Below are 20,386 nucleotides of genomic sequence, written 5' to 3' on the forward strand. Positions count from 1 at the left end.
CTTTAGTTCACCTTTACAGATGACATTTTTCAAACTATAAAATGCTCTCCACTGCTAAAAGTTTCTTGCTTCAACAGTTTTTCATTGCTGTAAGAGTAAATCTACATCCTTTGTTACTAATACACACGGCGCTATTGGTATGTGACTTTGTCTCAAGGCTGAGAACAGGCTATAAATTTAGAAATCAATAGCTAACTCTATCAATATTCATTTTACTTTTTCAATACAAAATACAAAGGTGAAAGAGCAGTAAATAAGCCAGAGCGCTGAAATAAATTGGGTGTTCTTGTCACAATTAATAAATGTTTAACCAATAACACTTCTAGCTACAGTAGTCTACAGCCTTGTAACGTATCTAGAAGTACGTAGCGGCACAGGTGCTGAACAGGATTCACAAATACACAAACACCTCATTCCAACTGTTTGTTAGCTCCACCATGCTATCTATCCTCCATACATGCATAAATAAGGCTGTTCAACATACTGCATACAAAGATAGGGGAAACCATTTGTCACCGACCGACATTTATGAATGTGGCAATGGAAATCTTTTCTTCATGCACTTGCTAGGCTCGCAAGTCTATTACTGGGAGGCTGGCCTTTTTGCCAGATCTGAGCCTCTGGGGTAAGGTTGGAAAAATATCCAAATAATTGAATAAATAAGGCAGAAGAATTGAATTATATTTAAACACCACTGCGAGGAATATAATTCATCCAGTTACACACAAGCTAAGGCATTTTAAGTCAAGGGGAGCAACTAACTAGTTGCAGGATTGCATAGGTACCTCACTTTCACAGTTTATTTCGTGGATCTTTTAAACTCTTAGTGGAATGCAACATTCCAGCAGAGCTTTGTAAATTAACTCAATGCAAACAATTTGATTATCTTATTTGATTTCATACTTCTTTTGAAACAAAAATGGGTCCAGTCTTACTGGGCAATGCTCAGTTCCCAGGGTATTTAAGTGTAAGGTTTAATCTTAATCTTCTGTGTCCTGTGGTAGACAGGGGTCTTACAGCCATGTGTATTACTTCAGCTGCGAAGCACACAATTAACATTTCTCTTCTCCCCTTGCTACTGCCATTCCATGATTTACAGCTACTTCTACATTCCTGATATGTGACAGCAAAGACAAAAGCAAGTTTGACAACTCTGAATAAAAGAAAGAAAGAAATGCGCCATTTTGCATTTTAAACTCACTTAGATCACAGCACCATCATAACTGCAGGAATAAAATGGAGTAAACGTTCACTGCCCTGGTATTAAACACATTTAACAAAACAAGCACTTTTGTTGTAGAAAAGCCTAACTAGACTATTGAGTGTTTTTCGAAATAAGGAAGTGACCGGCATCAGCCCTGGTGGGCCCAGCCCACCCATGTGCCGATGAAAGGCCTGTTTGCCGCTGTCTCCATTATCAAGTGGTCTCTGGGTGGTCATTTGGGGATCCTTGAGGTGTGCAGCCCTGGACTTGGGCCCCAAAGACTGTACCAGCTCTCAATCCTCAAACACCCTCAAAGCAAACGTAGAGGGAAGTTTCCCTAAGCAGATGAAGTGTGTGTTTCCCCCCTTATAAATTCAGTCCTCCATTATCATATACATAAATTATATTTTTTACCTGCCCTTCACCAGGAGGGTGAAAAGGAGAGTTATGGCCATTTAAAAATACAATATTAAAAAGTTAAATTACAGTTAATTGGGTGGGTCCTAAACTCTGTATCTTAGGTGTCAAAGAAGTGTGTCTTTGGTGTATGACAAAAGCTACACAAGATACACTTCTGTTGGAAGGGAATTCCACACAGAGGGGCGATTGTTTCCAGGCTGACCTGAGCCACAACACCTCATTTTCTGGAAACTGAAGCACTTAACAAAACCAGGCCCATAGATTCTGGCACTTTTTACAACCTTGTCGCTTCAAGAATGGTTCCCTGATGCTGTTGCTTTAGCAGTTGCCTTCTACCAGTGCAAAGGCAACATATAAAAGCACCTGTACTGTGACCCTCAGGACAGCAGGGCCCTTGACTTTACCCCACCCTGGATGTGGCCATTTGCAGGCCTTTAGGCCCACCCAGGCCACAGAGTTTGGTACAAGCATCTCCTACTTCTGCCCCCTTCCACAGGATGGATTTCTTTGGCAGGAGGCTTTCGCATGTGCTGCAAGGAGAGTATGCTGAGGTAGCTGCAGTAGTGCTAGCCCACTGTTTCTGCCTCCATATTACAGGGAAATGGGGGGGGGGTGAGAGGCAAGCCTTGCTGGAGTTCATGGCTGAGCTGAGATTTGAATGGGGGGCATCCAGGGCTCACCGTTTATCCTCTTAACTGCTTTGCTAATCCCTAATGTGTGGAGCCTCCGCTGTAGTTATCGAGAGGCACTTTTCTCTGTTTTTATTCCATAAGTTGGCCCTTATAGAGCAGTAGCGCTGTAAGAATCTCAAAATCCCTGCTCAGCCTCTTTTTTTTTCTTTTCTTTTTTTCTAATAAAACCACATCCAGTCATTTAAACATTGTAAAATTATGGCTTGCGGGGTGGGGTGGGGATCAAATTGTTTTTGTAGAAAACAGAGGACTTTTTACACTACTGCCACCACCAGAAAGTTAAGCAAGTGTGCCAGATTTCAGTAACAGAATAAAATACTGAATAGGTTGGAAGCCTGGGATGAAAAGGTACACTAAAGTTAATTTTATGATGCTTTATACGTACATATACTTTACAAAATGACTTCCTTCTGTCACTTGCAAGTTGTGAAGCTAAAATCACCTTGTAGAAATAATTATATTATCCTCTCCTCAGCCATTAAGCATTTTCCTACTCACTACACATATGTTCAGAGTCTTAGGACTTGACCTAGACACACTCTTTTTCCATATTACTGCCACTAAGGTGCTTTAGCAATATTTTTCAGACAGTTCTCTTGGTCTGTCACTGATGCCTGAAACACCATGAAAATCAAAAGCCATTCCATTGAAATGCCAAAGTTAGATAACTTCACGGAAGAGCTCCACAGGCCAGTTCAGAATGCAAGAACTACGTTTGTGTGTGCACACTTTATATATGCCAGCAAAATGGATTGGAGCAGGCTTTACCTTCTAGGAACATAAGACTTCTTCTGACCATGAAAGGCATTTGGGCAATTCCTTGATCTCCATGCAATCCCAGAGCCATCGCCCACACTATTTCAGGGGGTCCCACAACCCTCCCGAATAGTGTGGGAAGTGGGACTGGGGCTGCAGAGGTAGAGGGTAACTGGCAAGCATTGCTTCCTCCTGCTACTGGGCGCATCACCTGAGTGGATCCATGCTCAAAGGGTGCTTCCATTAGCAGGAGGCAACCCATAAATTATACTTCCTTGTCGACAAGTGTGCAGTACAGTGATATTCAAGCACATACAGAAAAAGACAATTAACACAAGTTGATTTGATCACTTCTCGTGTACACTGTAGATACAGGGTGCCTTCTGAAATATTCCCATAATTGTTTTAGGAAAATGTAGCCTCTTTTGTATGCAACATGCGGATTTTAAATAGTGTGCTCAGTACTGATATTAAACACTTAGCAAACAATACAAAGCAGAATACAGAACTCCTACTTGGCATGGGCTCCGACAGAAGGCTTACGATCTCAGCGACACAGAAGATGGATTTAGATACCTTTTCCACAACACGTGCTGATTTTTCCAGTCACCATGTGCTGTTTTGGTAATTGTGCAAGACTAGTTTGTCAAGAGGGAATGGGGTAAAGAGAAGGTTCAGTGCACAAAGGAGGTCAGTTAGTGCTCTGTGAAAACCACTCCATGCATTAGCTGTGGAGTCTGTTCTCCACTGAACTTATTTAAACAAACAAGTTCCACTAACAACATAGTAAATGAAAAAGGCAATACATGTAGTCAGAGAAAAACTGGTCATCTAAATTAATCCGGACAAGACTAGTTTGTGCAAGACTAGTTTGCTGAAGAGTGAAGGGCTACTGCAGTAAATGCGAGGCAAGGTTCTGATTGGGCTGCCTTGACTGTGGTTCTTCTCTGAACTGGGCCATCCCATGCTTGCTGTTTGCAATGGGAGGGACGCTTCCGTTGATGTCAGTAAGGTAGTCTTTTCCCATATGAATAAACCAGGCAGTGGCAAATGGATCGGGGCCAATCAGTGAAAGAAAAGGGATGAGCTGCACTCTTTTAAGTGTCAAGTTGCAACAGCTCTTTTCTACATATGCTCTTGGGCTGTAATCCCATGCATGTTTAGTCAGATGCAAATCAACTGAAGCCAGTGGCACTTGCTCCCTAGTAAGTGGGTTTAGGATTGCTGCCTGAAAATGCTCCTTTGTCAAACCACCCCAAGCCCAGTTTTGTGCAGGTAAGCCCCAACCGGTTTCTGGGTTCTCTCCCGCCCTCCATGCTGTTTTACAGACTTAAGACATCTGGATGTGTTGTCATGGTGAATCTGCTTACCGGTGGGTCCTGGCAGTGGCGCGGCTTTTCTCCTTCGTTTGATATCACCCATACATAAGGATCCCAAATGCACACTTGTCTGTCTGTAAGCAATTACCAGAGAGATGTATTAATAACTGGTAGGAAAAATAACAATTCTGCAGAAGACTGTGTGTCACAGAATCTGCTTCCTAGTCAAAATAGTTTAAATAAACATGGAGCTACACGTTGGAATCTTTCAGATACTATTTGTATTTCTAGTGCTTAGGGTGATGTTACTTATGTAGCCAAAAGGGCATTGGCCATACACTAGAGGGAGGTATCAAAAAGACTTGGAGAAAGTCCAAAGTTTGCAGTAATACAAAACATTTTTTTGGGGGGGGGGGGAATCTAAGAGTGAGGACTGAGCATGCTCACTTGGCACAGAATACTACTGCGCAAAAAATAAAAATAAATTTAAAAACTGGTTGGGATAGAGAAAGGAATGTTATGTCTAGAATTCAGATCAGAAATACTCCACACTGCAATATTTTGTTGCAGGTTCCACATCCTGAAAATGAATTATGTTTATTGACAAGCAGCCAGTATTTAGAAACAAACTAAATCACTGATGGAATAAATAAATTCTAATAGAAATACTTTCAAGTTTTAAAAACTGACAATCTTTCTGAGTCAACATAAAATGAATACTGATGCTACTGACAAAGCAATAGGTAAACATACTTAAATGATCACAATATGATTGACTATCAGTTGTCTACTAATATCTGCTGTCAGAATAACATATATATATTTAAAAAATCAGTTAACAAGCACCTTTTCACAGGTGATAAACAAGTGGGAAACAAAACATTATTTTTAAATAGAACATTGTGTTGGCTTTATAATAAAATGGCATTGATCAAATTCAACAAAACCTGTAATGTGTAACATATATACATTGCAAAATCTTCTCTTTAATGTCTTTTTTAATTTAAAATGAGAAACACAATTGTTGATCACAACTTATCACATCTTCTAATTAAAAAATCCATGTTAATCATGCATTATGTGGAGCACTTTTATTTGCCTGTCCTGAAAATACTTCCATTTCATTGAATGACCCAGAGTTCTGGAACTGAAGAAGAGAGCCGGAATTTTTTTCATAATCCGGTTTCCACATTGTTCATAACTTTATAAACCTCTTCTGACTGACATCGTTCTGAGAGGTTTTGACTCCTCTTCTTACATTGGCACCCCAGAGATCATGGATAAACCTTGATTAGAGGGGGGTCTCATTACTCCAGCTTTACCAGTGGGACTAAATCCTCCCTATCACAAAGTACAACAAGGTGGTCCTGCCATGTACTGGATTATTGGGTGGTAAGGAAACTAAACAACTATGCTCCAATTCAGAGATCTATCTGGGATACAGTGTACACTTCTATTTCTGACTCCTAGGGTTATAGTACTGTTGTTTGGCTGAAAGGACAAAGACATTAACTTCAGGTAAGACAAGGCTATGAGAATCACCGCAGTTCAGAACTTAACCAAGAGATTCATTTCTTTTTTTCAGAGACAAAAAAACAATAAAAAGTTGCAGCCAAAGAACAAAATACCCCCAAATTAACACTTTCCCTAGCAAACATTAGGTAGGCAGTTTACATCTGACTTCATTAACAGATATCAAGAAGGAGGAGAAGTTTCTGATGTTTGTTTCTTACATCCTCTCTGAATCTTTGGCAGAAGTTTGGAAGGGCAGGAATGCAGCTTTTGCTCACTCCAAGCTGAAGATAATTAGAATGACTTTGGTTGTAACATGCCTTCTATATTCAACCTATATTGTCTGTGTGTTTGCTTTATGAAGCCTAGTGCAAGAGAAAGGTATCAGCAAACCTGGAGGAAACTTGAAGTCTGTGGAAATTCCTAACATCTGAAAAGCCCCTCTCAAATTTAGCACACACAAAAAGGTACCTGAAGTGTACACATGTGTAAAAGGCATACATGACTTGCTCTAATTCATGATGCTTGCAACTTGCTATGAACTGGGTTTGTGCTGGGCGGGGGCATGAATTTGCTAATTTGTCATTAAACAAACAGGCTGAGGAGGGAGGGAGACACAGGACAGTACATGTGGAGGTGAAGGCAATGGAAAGATTCTTCGTCTCCTCTACATGAACAAGAAGGGAGGGGCCACTGTGTGTTTGTGTCTGTTTCCTGAAGGAGAGAGTCAGGTATCTGTCTGCTCATAGAGTCACCGTACAACCGTTTGGACTGGGGACCACAGTGTTTCCTTAATAATAAGCCAGCTGTCTTCTATCACAAGTCACAGTCTGAAGATGTCTAAACTGAAATACAAATTAGGCCAAGCTTTAAAAATAGGACCTTGTAGATGTCTCAAGTTGGTCAAAAAGTGACTGTAGACCAGTAGATGAAGAATATATGAAATCTAATATAACTTACACAAAGAAACATTAAGCCTCCCTCTCCTCTGTTCATAATATTATTGCAGGGTCACTGACAGCAAGGGACTTTGGGGCACAGCTCGTTCTATAATAGATTGCAGTGTTTGTCAGGGCTGTTATAATGAAGGGAGGCTGAGAAGCAATGGAAAGGAGGGAAACAAGAATTCAAGCAGGATGAAAGATAAAAATTAATAAAGTCAGCCAATTGAACCTGGAGACCCTAGCTCCAGGAATAACAGCTAGCTGTGCTTGAGTAATTCTGCTCACATTGATTATCTGTTACACTGCATTGAGATATCTAGATTATTGATCAGTTAGATCATGGAACTTGGATCCCCCCTCCCCGCTTCTCCTGTGGCACATGCAATGGAGTTGCAACAAATAACACTAAGTAAGGACTACTTTGTTATTGTTGTCACCCTTTGTGTAGAACATAGCAGTTACTTTTTAATTTAAAATCAATGAATGTCTGAAAGGCAGCTGTGTTTCTTCAGCATAAATGAATCATTTGTCTTTGCAAAGCTCAACAATCTGATCACTAGCCAAGGTGAGGTTTGTTTGTTTGTTTGCTTGCTACTGTTCTGAGGGAAAAAACTTAAGTTTTATCAACATTCTGAAAACAAGCATTATTATAAAGAATTAAAAAGCAATCGCTATTATAAAATATATATATATCCCATATGCTCTCAAAACAAGATAATCAGATTTGGTCAAGTTCAGAGTTTTAGCATTTAACTGTAGCTGCATTTAACACATCTTGAAAAGTGGATGAATAAAAAGATTAGCAGTTCTACTTTTTCATGCATAGCAAAAATTGTGGGAAAACGAACTTGTTATGCACACTGTGAGGCAGTGCCTCCGAATCGGAAGATCTCAAAGTTGGGATTTGAGAATCCCAACATGAGGTGGAAAGCAGAAGGGTGAGCTCATTCACATATCCAGTTGATCAGAGTCGAATGAATTCTATGACGCAGACTGCTTCATTTTCAAGCAGCATTATTTTATTTATTTAACAAAATTTGTATACCACTTGATTGTAAAAAGCCTCTAAGCAGTCTACAAAACTATAAAATCAAAACATTAAAATTATGATGGAAGCATAGAACTGTAGAGCTGGAAGAGACCTCCAAGGGAAATCGAATACAACCCCCTGCAATTCAGGAATCACAACTCTCAGGAACCCCTGATAGATGGCGATGCAATCTGTTTAAAAACCTCCAATGGCGGAGAGACCACTCCCCAAGGCAGTCTGTTCTACTGTCAAACAGCCTGTACCATCTCAAATTTTTCCTAATATTTAGTCAAAATCCTGTAATTTGCATCCACTGGTTTGGGTCCTACCCTCCGGAGCAAAAGAAAACAAGCTTGCTCCATCATCCATGTGACAACCCTTCAAATATCTGAAGATGGCTATTGTATCATCTCTCCGTTTTCCCTTCTCCATGCTAAACATACTCAACCCCCTCAACAGTTCCTCTTTCCAGACCCTATATCACCTTGGTCACCTCCCTCTGCACACATTTCGGCTTGTCAGTATCCTGGTGCCCACAAACTGTGATTCCCACCCAGTACTCCTGGTGTGGTCTGACCAAGGCAGCATAGATCTGGACACTATACTTCTGTTGATACGGCCTAGAAATGCATTCACCTTTTTGCTGCTGCATCACACTGTTGACTCATGGAATTGTAGAGTTGGAAGGGACCACGGGGATGGACTTCTACGTTCAACCCCCTGCAATGCAGAAATCGTTCACCTAACATGGGGCTCAAACTCATGACCCTGAGATGAAAAGTCTCATGCTCTACCAACTGAGCTATACCTCGTGTTAAGCATGTGGTCTACTAAAAACACCTAGAGCCTTTTTACACGTACAGCTCTCAAGCCACGTGTCTTATATTTGTGCATCTAATTATTCCTAAGTGTAGAACTTTACACCTGTCCCTTCCTGAAACCCTGGAGATCTGCTACCAGTCAGTTTCAACAATACTGGGCTAGACAGGCCTATAGCCTAACTATGAAGCATAAGGCTGATTCTTACATGGACATCACTGCTGCCTCTTTAAAAAACTTATTTGTTACCAGTTAAATGATATACTGATGTACTTCTTGATCTCATGAAAGCTGCTATGGGACCCTTATTGGTGGAAAAGCAAGGTAAAATGCTTAAAATACATATTGGGAAAGAAGCTAAGCAAAATTAAGTATTTCTGTTTCTCTTGATTTATTTAATAAATGTTTCAATTTCCAAGCAGCAGGACAAGGCAAAACGGAAGAGACTGCGCTGCGCTGCCTTGGACGTTCCTTAGCTGCAGACTTGGAAGATTGCAAATAGCTAATTCCCCTGATTCTTCTCCACTTATCCATAGCTTGCTGCGAGCTATCATTTATAAATAGCGTTTTGGCAGGAAGCTAGGCATGCTCTATGGCAGGGGTGATAGGAATTGTTAAGACCACCTTGCCTGAAAACTTGGCTGCTGACGTGCTGGTGACAGGGACTCGAGCAAGCCGTGTCAAAGGGAATAATTTTAAAGGAAAGACAACAGAAACTTGTCGCCTCATTGTATGCATTTACAAACAGGGCTTTCCAGAGTATTAGGCCTAGTTAAAGCTGCCCCCTGGATAAAAAGTGTTCCCGAGCAGCCTCAGACGAGCTCGGGAGACAAACAGATGTGACTATGGTCCCTGGCATTTGGCAAGAACACTCACTGTCACGAAGAAAGATATAAGCCTGGACAGGGCATCAGCTGCACAACAGTGGAGCAGGCCTGCAAGTGTCACGGCAGCGGCAAAGTTGTGGCAGAAGGAAATAAAAGGGCTGGAAAAGCCAGACTAGTGTGAACTTACACTAGTAGGCCAAATATATATTTGTTATTGTCATGCCTTCTGACATTAAATGAACAAACAACAGAAGACGGGGAAAACTGTGGCCAATTCTTAATTTTCTCTCTCTTTTGTATACAATATTTAAGCATGTCTTTTCTTGATGTAAGTAATTACAAGAACTGGAGGAATAAGAGAGTCTATTTTGAGACACTGGGAAGGCGGCGGCAGCAGCGGGGGGCTGCAGGAAAGAATTTGATGATGATATAAATGGAAATGTATTATTGCCATTAACAGCTATTACCATGTCATCAGGCAATTTTTAAAGCAGATTTACCAATATACAGCAGCTGCTATTTGATGGCAACATTTCCCTTGCTTTCTTCCCTCTGTTGAAGTTCTCCGTCCCTTACAATTTAATTTCACACCTTATTATGTTGCATGGCAAATTAATATTTCCTGTAACTTAACCATACAACTGTTGCCATCATTGTGCCCTAAAAGATCAAGAAAATACTCTGTTAAGTGAAAGACAGCATAAGGGTACTGCTGTCCTTTTCAGGGTCAAAAATTATAGAGCTGTAGAGTTGGAAGGGACCCTGAGGAACATCCAGTCCAAACCCCTGCAATGAAACAATCTCAACCTAAACATCCATGGCAGATGGCCACCCAACCTCTGTGTAAAAACCTCCAAGGAAGGAGAGTCCACCATCTCATGGGAGTCTGCTCCACTGTCAAAAACGTCTTATCATCAGAAAGTTCTTCATGGTGTTTAGTCGCAAACCCCTTTCTTGTAACTTGAATCCATTGGTTTGGGTTGGTCGCCCTCCTCTGCACATATTGCAGCTTGTCAATATTCATCTTAAATTGTGGAGCCCAGAACTGGACACAGTATACCAGGTGTGGTCTGACCAAGGCAGAATAGAGTTACTTCCCTTGGGACGCGGGTGGCGCTGTGGGTAAAAGCCTCAGCGCCTAGGGCTTGCCGATCGAAAAGTCGGCGGTTCGAATCCCTGCGGTGGGGTGCGCTCCCGTTGTTCGGTTCGGTCCCAGCGTCTGCCAACCTAGCAGTTTGAAAGCACTCCCGGGTGCAAGTAGATAAATAGGGACCGCTTACTAGCGGGAAGGTTAACGGCGTTTCTGTGTGCGGCTCTGGCTCGCCAGAGCAGCGATGTCACGCTGGCCACGTGACCCGGAAGTGTCTCCGGACGCTGGCCCCAGGCCTCTTGAGTGAGATGGGCGCACAACCCTAGAGTCTGTCAAGACTGGCCCGTACGGGCAGGGGTACCTTTACCTTTACCTTTATTACTTCCCTTGATCTGGACACTAGACTTCTGTTGATGCAGACTAACAGCGTTAACTTTTTAGCTGATGAACTTTTTAGCATGATGTACCCATGTTAAGCTTGTGGTCTACTAAGATCCCTAGATCCTCTTCACATATGCTACTGTCAGGCCAGGTGTCCCTCCTCTTATATTTGTGCAGCTGGTTCTTCCTGCCTAAGTGCAGAACCTTACATTTGGCCCTGTTCTCCAATCTGTTAAGGTCATACTGAATTATGTCCCTTGTGGCATTAGCTGCCCTCCCAGCTTGGTGTCATCTTTAAATTTGATGAGCATCCCCTCAATTCCTTCATCCAAGTTGTTTATAAAGACAGTGAACAACAACAGGCACAGGACAGAACCCTGTGGCACCCCACCTGTCCCTTTTTTCCAGGATGACGAGGAACTATTAGTGAGCACTCTTTGGGTTCAGTCAGTCAACCAGTTACAAATCCACCTAACAGTAACTTTGTCCAGCCCATATTTTACTAGCTTCTCTGCTTTACTTTCTTTCCCCCTTACTTATGAAAAAAGGAGAGCAGGTTTCATCAATGGTATTTTCCTTTACAACTGAATTTGCAACTCTTCCAAACCCAGTTAGTTGTTCTGAACTAGATATCCAAAATATTATTGAACCATGTCTCAAGGGGTAGCTCCATTTGGGATTTCCAGTGATACACTATCACTAGACATGCAGCTACCAGTGGAAAAAGAATTAAATCTTAATGCTGGATAGCTTTAGTGCACAAAACCACTTCCCTATTTATATGTTCTCTAGTAACTAAATACTCCTACTTCAAGTTGAAGCCAATGCAAGGTTTCTTTTAAATTCATTGAGAAAGATAGCGTCTTTTTGAACAATTTATACCTAAGGTTGTTGTTTATTTCTTTTACACTTCACCTAGGTAGAATATCCTTATTAAAAATGGCAAATGGAAGATTAGTTCCCTTTATGACTTCATTGAAGTTCCACAGGTGCAACTTCTTTCATCATAGGGAAAAACCACACCTGCAGAGAGTGGCTCTGGTTTGGAACTCAAAGCCTCAGAAGCCTTTTTCCTCCAGCATATAGACTCCCTAACATAACCTGAATTTCAGAAGGAACTATTTCTGAATGGAACAATGGTTAACTCATCTGTGGAAAAAGAATACATGTGCCACTGATTCAGAAAGGTTTCACTGCATTGCATCTTTCTAAACCTGTTTAAACATACTCTTTTATTTCATTCTTTCAAGCCGTGAGCTGATTTCATTCTGTACTTCAGTTTTAGGCTGCTGTTAACAAGCCTTTAACCCAATTAAAATCATGAAATTCTGTAGAAACAGTCACAGAATACTGGCACAGTATCAGTCAGCTCCTGCAGATGGCTGTAGAACCCTTTGGTTTATGCCTTTTGGATGCCGTTAGGTCACACATAGGCTTGGAAAAGAGCGAGTCTGATGGGGTCTCAGAAGGATAATGTAAAGTGGCTAGAGTTAAGTTCTTTTCATCTTAAGAATGACAGAAGAGCATTTTGGTAAGTGAGGGATTTATTTCGTTTTATAAGGTGCTATAATGCTACTAATTCAGAGCACAAAAATCCCTTTAGGCATTTTAAAGGATGGCCACAAGTTGCAACATTTATGAAGGGCAGTTACGTTGAACTGAAGGGAACTTCAGCACAGGCACGTTTAGGACTGCACTGCAAGTATACTAAATGTGCAGCCTCCCTGAATCCCTGCAAGGGGCATAAAGTATGTATAATTGCATTTGGAATCGCAGACTGATGGTGTGTCTAATTTTGTAAAGTTGCCATGGGAGAATTTATACATGGTGTATAGATGTCTTACATAAATCAGTATGTATGCTCACTATTTAATACTAACTTTATGGGGGTTAACAATTTGCACCCACATTCACCACTGATAATGACTGAGCATGGGAGGGGCACATAATTCCATGCCCACTGTACTTGTTTTTTTGGGGGGGGGGGGCGGGGATTTGACAAATGTGTTAATAGGCCCTTGGTATTACATAATTATGTCTACATTATGAAACTCAAATAATAGCATTCAATGCAAAGTACCTTACAATGGAAGTGAAACTCTTGCTAACAGTATAATACATCTTAGTAGCAGTTTGCATTACTAAAGATGCTGTTTCATTTTCATTAATTCCAAGCCGTTAAATCTTAACAGAACACAAAGGCAGGTTAAGCAGTGGAGTGTATTCTTGCCTTGCTCTCCATTCTCTTCCCTACACCTCCACTGTTTCCCTGTGTTTAGATCGTGCATATTGCTACCCCCTTAGCACTTTCACAAAAGACATTCTGTAAAGTTAGGAAGATGTAGCAACTCATGCTTTCTTAAGTCGTGCAAAGGGAGATAAACCTAGCTACCCTTCTGTTTTTAAACGACCAACCAGAAAACCTCTGGAAATGCGCAAGCTGAAGATAGCCATCTCCTTTCACATGCTCCGAGGATCTGTTAATATAGTGGTAATATTGCTTATTATGGTAAATAGCTTGTGAACAACGAGCAATTCTAGGAATTTTGGCAAGTGAAGATTTTGAGATGCTGCACCTGTGGAAATTCCGCCTCCTCCACAATCCATTATTAAAGGACTCTCTCCTTTATTAAATGAGGGTTCCCCAGGAAGCTAAGATGGGTAAGTGTTTGGGAGTCCCTTCTGTACATTTCATCAGCAGCCATGTCTGAATGCGGTGCAAGCAGGCTCTGCTCTAGTTTGAGCTTGAGGGCTGTTGTTCTGCCAGCATTCAAGTCTATGGTTCACACAGCTCAGCAGCAGCCCCTAGTGTTTTCGTCAATACATCTTCTAAAGCATCTCTGTAAATTAGGGAACAAGAAAGGTCAGGGACCATCATGTGTTGGTTCTAAAGCCTCAATACAAAACGTTAGCTTTGTCTAGGAAGCACAATGAAGGAATTAAGGTCTCAGGAGTTGACACAGGCCTTACGTTCATGAAAACTGCTGCTGTTGCTGTTATCAGCATGGGTGATGTGGATCTGCGGTTGGACAGTAGCTACTGGTATGAGATGAGATAGATTCTGAAAGCCCTCAGAAAATCTAAGTTTCATCTTCTTTTTAAAAATGTTCTTGAAAAAGAGGGATAGCTCAGTCAGTAGAGCAGGAGACTCTTCATCTCACGGTCATGGTTTCAAGTCTCTTGTTGTGTGAAAGTTTCCTGCATTGCAGGGGTTGGACTAGATGATCCTTGTGGTCCCTTCCAACTCTACAATTCTATGATTCTATGAAAAGTCACTTCTAAAAGAAGATAGAAAAGTGTATCTGCCATTGTAAATTCGTAATTCTTAACATTATTTACAACAGAAAAGTGTACTTTGTCTTCTTGTCTGCTCTTCAGTGCTATGGGAGAAACTTTCCATGAACTGGGGAAATTCAGGGGCAATTCATACTTCATGCACGCAGCAACAGTTTAAAAAACAAACAAACCATGATCTAACACGGCAACCAATATATAATCCATTTGAAAACAGCAGCAGAACTGCACACTGAAAGCCTGCTGAAGCAAAAAAGCCTTTTCATTTTGTCTAAAAGATGAGGGAACCAGCAATTTCCACCTGCAGTGCCACCACTGAGAAGGCTCTGTCCCTTGTTCTCGTCTATATCACAGCCCTAGATGAAAACATAGCAAGCAGAGCCTCTGATATATTGTAACCCTTGGACAGGATATGTGAAACAGATAGTCCCTGAGATAATGAGTACTTTAAAGGGCCAGACCAGCACTTTAAATAGATACTGCAAATGAATGGCTAACCAATGCAGCTGAAACAAGATTAGCACACGAAGTACCTGTGTGGTCAGTGCTACTTGAAATTTCTGAGGTTTTTGTTTTGTTTTGTTTTAACAGGCAGCCGTCACAGAAAGAGTGCTCACAGAGAGCCCTGCAAAACCAATCCGGAAGTAACTAAACCAGGGTAAACTGAAGCTAGCTCTGCTTTCTTTAAGGAAATCAGTCTTCAGGCAACCAGACAATCATAGTTGATAAAAGACACTCCTGGCAATCACTGTCATCTGGATATCGAGGGACAGCATTAGATCCAGAAGAACCCTGAAGCTACATATGCCATTCATATTAGGTATCGAGTTAGTCTCCAAAACCTCCAGAATTTCCAACTAACAGCACTTAATCTGGTACAGGTTAAGTTTTACTTTGCTTAGCACTCCCAGCCCCCCACCTATATCCACTGCTGAACTGATACAAGGCATCTATCATTTCCATTGCCTTCCAGGGTTTTGATATCAGACACAAGAAGTGTTTCATCTGCATATCGGGATGTGTCCAATGGTTGCATGAAGGGAAGCTAGCTTATGCAACCAACCTCTCTCTTCCCTTCCTCCCCCTGCTGATGCAAGCTCCTTAAGACCAATTTCCCTCCCCCATTACAGCCTCATATAATACAGCCCCCACTATTCAGGAGTTCCCCCTTCCCTTCTGGGGGTACAAGGAGAAGAGGAGAAAGAAATTAGCTGTGCATGGGGCCTACGGCTATAACCATAGCCCAAATCACTGGAAAACCTTTTGCAGATCTTTCATATAGATCAAAGGGGGGGGGGGTGAGCCTCAGCTGATGGGAGCTGCAGACTGACAATACCATGTAGGGAAACAGGTTCTCCATCCCTGATGTACATGATGTACACAGGGGAAGCTTGTGGCATCCTACAGACAAAAGGCCCCAGAGGGGTAGGGGCAGAACAGCCATCTTCCAGCAGTCTTCTGGGGCTGGCTAACCACTGTAGAACAGAATTTTGCAAACCTTGCAGGGAGCCCAGAAGGATACCATGGTTGAAATGTCACTCTATGTGTGGTAAACATGTGCCATATGAAATTTGATTTTGGCTCGTTGGCAGTGAAATTGTTTCCATTTTTGCATAATACAGTGGTGCCCCGCAAGACGAATGCCTCGCAAGACAGAAAACCCGCTGACGAAAGGGTTTTCCGTTTTGGAGGTGCTTCGCAAAACGAATTTGCTATGGGCTTGCTTTGCAAGACGAAAATGTCTTGCGATTCCTGGGGGTTTTTTCCCCCTCCCAGCCTTTTTCCCAAGCCCCTAAGCCGCTTAACAGCTGTTCGCTAAGCCGCTGAACAGCTGATCTAAGCCGCTTATCAGCTGATCTAAGCCGCTAATAGCCTTTTAGCAGCTAATCCGCTAATCCCTTAAGCCTTTAATAGCCGCTAATAGCCTTTTAGCAGCTAATCCGCTAATCCCTTAAGCCTTTAATAGCCGCTAATAGCCGCTAAACCGCTAATAGCGCTAATCCGCTAATGGGCTTGCTTCGCAAGACGAAAAAAACCGCAAGACGAAGAGACTCGCAGAACGGATTCTTTTCGTCTTGCGAGGCACCACTGTACAATGCTCCTTAGAATTTGCTTTCTGCTCAGAACTAAGGTTTTATTAGTTCTAAGGCTAAACATGAATTTGTTCTCAGGAAGTCACAGGCTTTGCCTGTTAGGAAATGGTGGAAGAATGAAAAGGAGACAGGAGAGAACTGTTGATCCTATGACCAAGTGGGAGTTCCCTCCACAACTTCTATTTTAAAAAGAAAATGCATCGGTTCAAGTATGGCTGAGTATTTTTCTATGTTTTGATTTTTAAAAATTGGAAGAAATATATATAAAAATAACTACTGAAGCTTGTTTCAGGATAATGTTTCTGAAGTCTCAATACTTAGGTACCTAAACACTTCTAACTTTAACTTTGGTCTTCAAAAAAGTATTAGCATTCACTGATGGTTAAAAACAGCCTCTTCGCGAAATTTCAGGTTGCTCTATTTTATATAGATCCTATAAAATATATGCATATCTTGTGACCTATTACTCTTTCTTTTCAAGATAGCAGTCTACTTTTAAATTGAGTTTTAAAACCCATTATGAAGGTTTGAACACACAATTTAAAAGCAGACGACTATCTTGAAAAGAAAGAGTGGTAATAGATCACAAGATATGTATTTCTCTTTTTCCTTCTGACACATTATAGTTTCACCTATTTAGGTCACCTGAATCAAGAATAATGTGAAAAACACAAAACAAAAGGGGGGGAAATCAAGGAAAGAAGGTATAAAACCATGACAGCAGTGAAGATTTGTTATTCACAGGTGCAAAAACATGGAAAGGAAATTAAAATGGTTAAAACTGGAGATGGTTGATATAGAACAAGTTCCTTGAAATGCAGCATTGGCTAGTTATATTATCCTATAATTCTAAAATTACTGATGCAAAAATAGACAGTCTTCCACATGTTATATGTGTGCAGCCCATAGGATGATATACTGTGCCCTTCTACTGCCATTCACATAATGGATTTCTGTTCACAGAATAACTCGGAGGCAGCCACCACAACTGCTCCAATTGAAAGGTAGAAAATACACAATTTATTCTAAGGATCTAACTAGACCACAGCTTTCTGCATTCCTTGTTAGGTGCTATATTACAAAACTAGGACTAGGGGAAGCATTTTCGGAATGACAGGTAACTTTTAGCTAGGGAACACCATAATACTTAAAATGGTAACTTGAAACCAACCCTGTGCAGATCTGATGTCCACACTGGTTCTTTATCAGCTCCTTGCTAGCAATATAAACCAACTGGGCTGCAGTGATCCAAGCAGTACACACTGTTCCTAAAATGAGAGCTGCCAGGACATGCTTACTGCTCTCTGCTTCACGCGCCAAACCTATTTTTCATTGCAAGAAGAGGAAAGGTACCTCGTCCTATCTTGGCCAAGACACTCCTGTATTCTTTCATACTGTGGCCTACAGTTTTCCTTGCGTGTGTGGTCCTTTCCCAATTGTGCTTATTCCCACAACTGTACCAGCTATGCTATCAGAATTTTCCTCTGAAACAATATTCAGGATGGCTAATCTGTAAGGCATTTTAAAGCAGTCTTGGGTTCCTGATTTCTTTCAAAATCTTTATATTTTTATACTTTTAGAAAAATTAAGGGAACATGTCTGCTGCTTCTAAAAGATGGGAAAATACAAGAATCTCCAATGTTGAAATTTCATCTATTATTTGCTTGGCTATTCAGCAAAGCTGAATGTCAGAAAACTTATGTATCTTTCATAGCAAAGTTTTGGGGAATTGTTGTCTGGCAGTGGTTTGAGCAGTCAGTGGTAACACAGAATGCTAGTTTCATTTCTAATGTCTACAGATGTAATTCTGACAGCTGCTATCTTGGCAAACTGTACATAATTTTCTACTTTGGGGGCTGGAAAGTGGAGGGAGCATGAAATTCCTTATTCAGGCTGCATTCTAGGAGCAAATGCTTTGCCCTGAAAAAAAATACATCCAAACCTACTTAGCAAGGAATGACAGCGGCTAGTTGTTCACACATTTTATAGAAGCAACAAAGGCTGATACCAAGAGATTTCAAGTAACCTCTGAAGGGGATGCGGGTGGAAATGCTGAAATACACTCATTACAGTTATCAGTTATTAGAATAATGGATACAATGGGACAATTGATTTTAGTGGCCTGAGCATTCTGTAACTGCCTCTCAGACATGCCCGTAAGACTTACAAAACAGTAAATTTCATATAATCTAAAGATTTCCTTCTACACAGCCCCAGGAAATTCAATGCAATTTGTATGTTATTAAAACTTCCAGCAGTTACAAAGGAATGCCAACAGTCCTCACTTGGGCTACTTGCAAAGCATTTTAAATGTGTTTAAAATAGTATTTGCAGTGGGTTTTTTTTTAAAGGGGGTACTCAAGGGTACTCCTGCCCACCTAGCAGTTTGAAAGCACATCAAGTGCAAGTAGAAAAGTAGGTACTGCTCTGGCGGGAAGGCAAACAGCATTTCTGTGTGCTGCTCTGGTTCGCCAGAAGCGGCTTAGTCATGCTGGCCACATGACCCAGAAGCTGTACACCGGCTCCCTCGGCCAATAAAGCGAGATGAGTGCCGCAACCCCAGAGTCGTCCACGACTGGACCTAACGGTCAGGGGTACCTTTACCTTTACCCAAGCGTAAGCAGTACCAGCATCTCCTTTGTTTTTTTTAAAAAGTGTAGCACTTACTGTAACAACTTCACGGGGAGTACCAGCACCTATTTTTCTACAAAAAAACACTGGTTCGCAGTATAGCATATAGTGAGCAAGTATAGTAAGCCAGAATGGAATCACATCTTGCCATGAGGCTCACTGGGTCACCCTGGGCCTAACCTGCCCCACTGGGCAGCTGAGAGATTAAAATGCTACCCTGAGCTCCGAAGTGGAACTGTGGGCTAAAAAATATAAACACTCTATCAATAAATGGCTCTCCAATCAATTTCCCAGTTGTGTTTGTATGTAAAAAGAGGCTTTCAAGTCTTGCTTCCCCCCGCTTACAACTCTCACCAGGAACATGCAGAATAACCTATGCTGGGTGACAGGCGGTGTAAAATCTTTTAAACGCAGTTTCTAAAACCGATGCAGTTGAGTCTTATTTTGCACTGGGCAGGTGTAATCGGAATTTCACACCGAATCCAGCTATTGGCTTGCCTCGCTCTGAAGCCTTTCCTTAGGCTTAGCTATAACAATGACATCACTGGCTCAACACCCATTGCAACATCTGCTTTCACACTACTAAGAATGCCATTGTATTAACCAACAAGAGCTATGACCATTCCTTTTTCTTTTCCTTTCTTTTTTTCTTTTTTGGTTAAATGTTAAACAGATGTGATGGAACAATTCAGCTCTGTCAAACTCCTTTTATACAATGCCAGTATGCTGAGATTGGGGCTTTAATGGTGACACATTTGTTTTATATGGAATAGTAACATAATGTGACTATGAAACGTGGGGGGGGGGGGGGGATTCTCTTGCCAATAAATTCTCATCTCCATGCACAGTACTCTAACACCTCCTAGCTGTTCCAAACCTTATTCAAAGTCAGAGGCTGTCATAGATTTACCTGCAATAAGCAGGTTGCATTTTTAAAAGAAAACCTGGCAGGAAATAAAGTCCAATTGTACTGTTATTCTTAATGCTCTGCACCACCACGCCTCCAGAGACTCATGAACTTTATGCCAAGCAAAAAAGCCTTTAAAATATCTGTATTAGAGTCTTACTGTCCTTAGAAAGGATAATGCATTGTTTTTACTTGCTTCTAATTAGTAATTTAAGCATATGTTCAGCATTTAACTCTAAATGTTTGTCTTTTCCCCAAGCTCTGAGACAGCTGTCCAAGATGTGAATGCCAGAAAGCATTTAAATATCAACATCTGTTGAATTATGTTAATGCAATGTAATATAATTGGGCATGAGTTGGAATTGATCAAAAGTGTGTGAATTAGACAAAGGCAAATCTAAACCAATATTTCATTTCACAAACAAGTCAAAGGTAACAAAACTGTGTTTGTTACTAAACCAACATGA

General features: G+C 41.2%; 1 protein-coding gene and 1 long non-coding RNA gene across 9 annotated transcripts in view; one reads left to right on the forward strand and one right to left on the reverse strand.

The window, feature by feature from the left end:
- The window catches only part of LOC310674306, a 94,647-nt gene that overhangs the window by 51,011 nt on the left and 23,250 nt on the right, over positions 1 to 20,386 (forward strand). Inside the window, exons 4-5 of one of the 4 annotated variants that reach the window (XR_014509509.1) lie at positions 14,880 to 15,108; positions 17,345 to 17,385. The exons of the other annotated variants lie outside the window; for them this stretch is intronic. This is a non-coding gene — a long non-coding RNA (uncharacterized lncRNA). The remainder of the gene's footprint in view (positions 1 to 14,879; positions 15,109 to 17,344; positions 17,386 to 20,386) is intronic. 4 annotated transcript variants of the gene reach the window in all.
- Positions 1 to 20,386, reverse strand: part of GPATCH2 (G-patch domain containing 2) — a 110,054-nt gene that overhangs the window by 10,920 nt on the left and 78,748 nt on the right. For all 5 annotated transcript variants that reach the window (XM_083433304.1, XM_083433306.1, XM_083433307.1 and 2 more), the window contains one exon: positions 4,443 to 4,525. In XM_083433304.1, the coding sequence (XP_083289430.1) occupies positions 4,443 to 4,525 (83 nt within the window). The remainder of the gene's footprint in view (positions 1 to 4,442; positions 4,526 to 20,386) is intronic.

This window comes from Podarcis tiliguerta (assembly GCF_965153285.1).
Source record: "Podarcis tiliguerta genome assembly, chromosome: 3".
In the NCBI taxonomy this organism is placed as follows: Eukaryota; Metazoa; Chordata; class Lepidosauria; order Squamata; family Lacertidae; genus Podarcis; species Podarcis tiliguerta.